The 3496-nt window shown below is 35.8% G+C and overlaps 2 protein-coding genes across 2 annotated transcripts in view; one reads left to right on the top strand and one right to left on the bottom strand.

Annotated features, from left to right (window-relative positions):
* LOC121815502 (D(4) dopamine receptor-like) overlaps nucleotides 1-3496 on the top strand; it is an 8914-nt gene that overhangs the window by 1672 nt on the left and 3746 nt on the right. The gene's annotated exons all lie outside the window — the stretch shown is intronic.
* tppp2 (tubulin polymerization-promoting protein family member 2) overlaps nucleotides 106-3496 on the bottom strand; it is a 9900-nt gene continuing 6509 nt past the window's right edge. The window contains exons 3-4 of the mRNA XM_005937953.3: nucleotides 2141-2294; nucleotides 106-1292 (exon numbers count right to left, since the gene is read on the bottom strand). Coding sequence (XP_005938015.1) covers nucleotides 1101-1292; nucleotides 2141-2294 — 346 coding nt within the window. The 3' untranslated portion in view covers nucleotides 106-1100. The remainder of the gene's footprint in view (nucleotides 1293-2140; nucleotides 2295-3496) is intronic.

Genomic DNA, 3496 nt, shown 5'->3' with positions numbered 1-3496 from the left:
GTGTGTGTGTGTGTGTGTGTGTGTGTGTGTGTGTGTGTGTGGAATGTGTTGCATTTGTATGGATTTGTATTTGTTTGCTATTCAAACATTTAAATGACTAGCACATTACTCAATATTGCTTTTATTTAACACACAGGCATACTCTTCTAGAAACATGCTGTAAAATATACATATTTTACATATCACGTATATTGCATTTGTAGTGTACGTATTATAACTTCCTGAGTACTATATGTTCCAATTGTGATTTAAAGGATCCTACAGACTTTTCGTTTGTTTGTTTTCTAATGTTACATTACAGGACATGTAAAACAAGGAACTATTTTCCCATGTATGATCAAATTTTGCATTTTAGATATTTATTTAGATATTTGCAATCACTTCTTTTAAATTACATTTCCATTCATGGTGAAAATGGGCATTCTTTATTCATTCAACTTAAAAAGACAAAACATAGCGAAAAGAGATGTAATAGGAGGATTTAAGGTCCCATTATGATTACAAAGAAAGTTTAAAAAAAACTGTTTAAGTAATTTATATGTTTAGCTTCATCAGTACCAGAATCTAACTCTTTGTTCTTCGCTGCTTAGTGTTTTTCGTTTTTTTGTTTTTATTAATAATCAACGAGTGTTGCACTGTGTTCTTTCATGCCTATTGCGTTTTTCTAAATAAACTGTTAAAAACTATTAATTTCATACTATGAAACTATGATGAAAATAATGGGCACTGATTGGTCATGTAACAAAGGCACTGAAATATAAAATGAAAAGCTTGCAGAGCAGCTACTGAGATAGCGCCATTCTTGATACAGCTATGTTTTTATCCTTTGCATTATGATTAACAGAGCATAGCAATGTATCATAGTATTCACACTAACGGCTATATATTTAGTAAGGCACAGTGTATAGCAAAGCAGAGTAACAATATGAAGCATGTAGTTTCTTTTTTGGTTCCAGCAGAAAATACACAGAACACTTTTACTTGTACATGCTGTATACATCATGAAATTCCCACTTTGTTTAACTAAATAAAACAGGCATTAACTTCTGTTTAGTACCCCTAACTAAGTTATTGGTGAAACACAATAATGGCTAGCAGTGTTATGCCTCTTTCACTTTGTCTTCATAGGTGCCGCTGCCCTTGTAAGCTGCCACATAACCACTGGTGTCTGGGATGTCCTCACGCCCTGCCTTTCCTTTGCCTTTTCCTGTGTCATCAAACCGCTCCTTGTGTGAACCAGTGTACTTGGAGGTGTCAGTCAGTCTGTCCACTGCTGCTGCCTTGGTAGCTTTCTAAAAAAATGGAAGACAGAACACTGATATAGTAAACTTTTTTTTTTATTTTTTCCCCTTTTAACCCAGTAAAACAAAAACTCTGTATTGTAGTGTCTCTTTAAAGATGCAATGTGTTGTATCTAGAGTTTCTTTGGTAATCCAGTCATATATCCAAAATAACACACTGACAGTCAACTATTCTTTCTGATTTGTGACCTAAACAGTTGCACAAAGATTTGGTCATCAAAAACAAGTAGCACTTTCTATTCCAGCTCAGTAATAAAGTGGTAACAGTGGGGTGACAAGGTGGAAACAAGAACATAATAATGTGGTCATTTCTACATTATTACTACTCAATTACCAAGGTAATAACCAATTACTATCCTTGTAATATCATGGTAGCATCACTATCACCTTGTAACCGAGGTGTATTTCCACAATCTTGCCCCTAGTTTTTGGGCACTTATTATCCAATTACATAAATTTCAGTGTAATACATGTAACCACTGCTGCTATCATGATATTACTTGGAATTTAAGTGGTTATTACTATGATGATTGAGTTGTAATAAGGTAGAAATTACCATATTATTACAGTCTTGTTTCCACCTTGCTACCCTACTGTTACCACTGTATTACCAAGCTGTAATAGGAAGTGCAACACAAGAGAACAAAACATGTTAATACATTAATCTCACTTAAACAAATTTTACCTAAGATGATCTGTTTTAAGTTTAAATTTAATTGTATGGTTGAGGGTCAAACTACTACTACATATATAAGTTTAAAGGGATGCATAAGTGTAGTAGCTGGTTGCTGCTGACTTCTAAGCAGCGAATTTTGAGTTTATTATAACTTAATACTCACAGTAACACCAATGTTGGCAGGTTCTTTACCAACAACGAGACCATAAAGCTGCTGAAGTGACTCTTCCTTGTTCTTGCCTTTAAAACGTTTGGGAGCCAACTCTGTCAGGGCCTGGTTAAACTGCTCAAATGTGATTACACGAGCTGACTTTGCCCTGAGGAAACACAGAGTGTTGCCAACTATATTTTGAGAGAAATAACAAAATGAATAATATAATATACACTGCTCAAAATAATGAACAGAAAACCTTTTAATCAGTTTATGGCATCAAGTCAATTACATACCGGGATATTAATCTGGTCAGTTAAGCAGCAGAGGTTGTTGTTAATTAGTTTCAGCTGCTCTGGTGTTGATGAAATTAACAACAGGTGCACTAGATGGGTAACAATGACACAACCCACAAAACTGGAATGGCTTTTCAGGTGGACACCTGTGACATTTTTTCTCTCGTCATCTTTTTTTGAGTTTTGTTTCACTAGTTTTCCATTTGACTAAGGTCAGGGTTACTACTGGTAGCATGAGGTGATATCTAGATCCTACAGAGATTCCACAGGTACTCCAACTCCTCCAGGATCACACATTAATACCTGCCTGTCTGACCAAACAATCAGAAATAGTCTTCATGAGATCGAAGAGGAACCATGAGAGGAAACAACATCCTCTAGTGGCCCCTGTGTGCACTGTCTGTCACCTTGGAGCCTAAATGGTATTTCCAGTACAATACCAGGATTGGCAGGTCTATCACTGGCACCCCGTGCACACCTTCCCTTTGTTGGCAAGTATTTGCTCAGAGGTGGTCGTTTGTTGGGGTTTTCTCTGTAGTATTGTAGGATCTCTACTTTACGATATAAAACTTGCCTTAAGGCAACATTCTGTTGTGATTTAGCGTTATATAATTAAAACTGAATTGAATTAACATCACTCAGCATGATTGCTTTAGTGGAGGATCAGTGATTGTCTGATCTACGGATGTGACGCAAAGACCTCGAGCATATAACCCCAGTGTTGGCCTCTTCATGCTGGTGGCTTCCTGTTCCTTACAGGATCCAATTTAAAATTATACTTTTTAATTTAAAATCACTAAACGGCCAAGCTAACTCTTACCTATCTAAGTTCCTATTTATTTATGGTCCAGAACGAACCATGAAGTCCAATTCAAAACTAATGTTATCCAACAGTCTACACATAAATCTCATGGCAACAGAGCCTTCTCTGTGGCATGTCGCAGACTTTGTAATAGTCTGCCTCTAAATATAAGATATCCACAAATAATGGAACATTTTAAATTTTTAAAGACCCATTTTTATTGACTGGCTTTTAGCTCACGTTGACCCATATATATATATATATATATAT

The sequence above is a fragment of the Haplochromis burtoni genome, unplaced genomic scaffold, assembly GCF_018398535.1.
Source record: "Haplochromis burtoni strain Fernald_Lab_line unplaced genomic scaffold, NCSU_Asbu1 Contig_231, whole genome shotgun sequence".
Classification (NCBI taxonomy): Eukaryota; Metazoa; Chordata; class Actinopteri; order Cichliformes; family Cichlidae; genus Haplochromis; species Haplochromis burtoni.
This window is presented reverse-complemented; position numbering and strand designations above follow the sequence as displayed.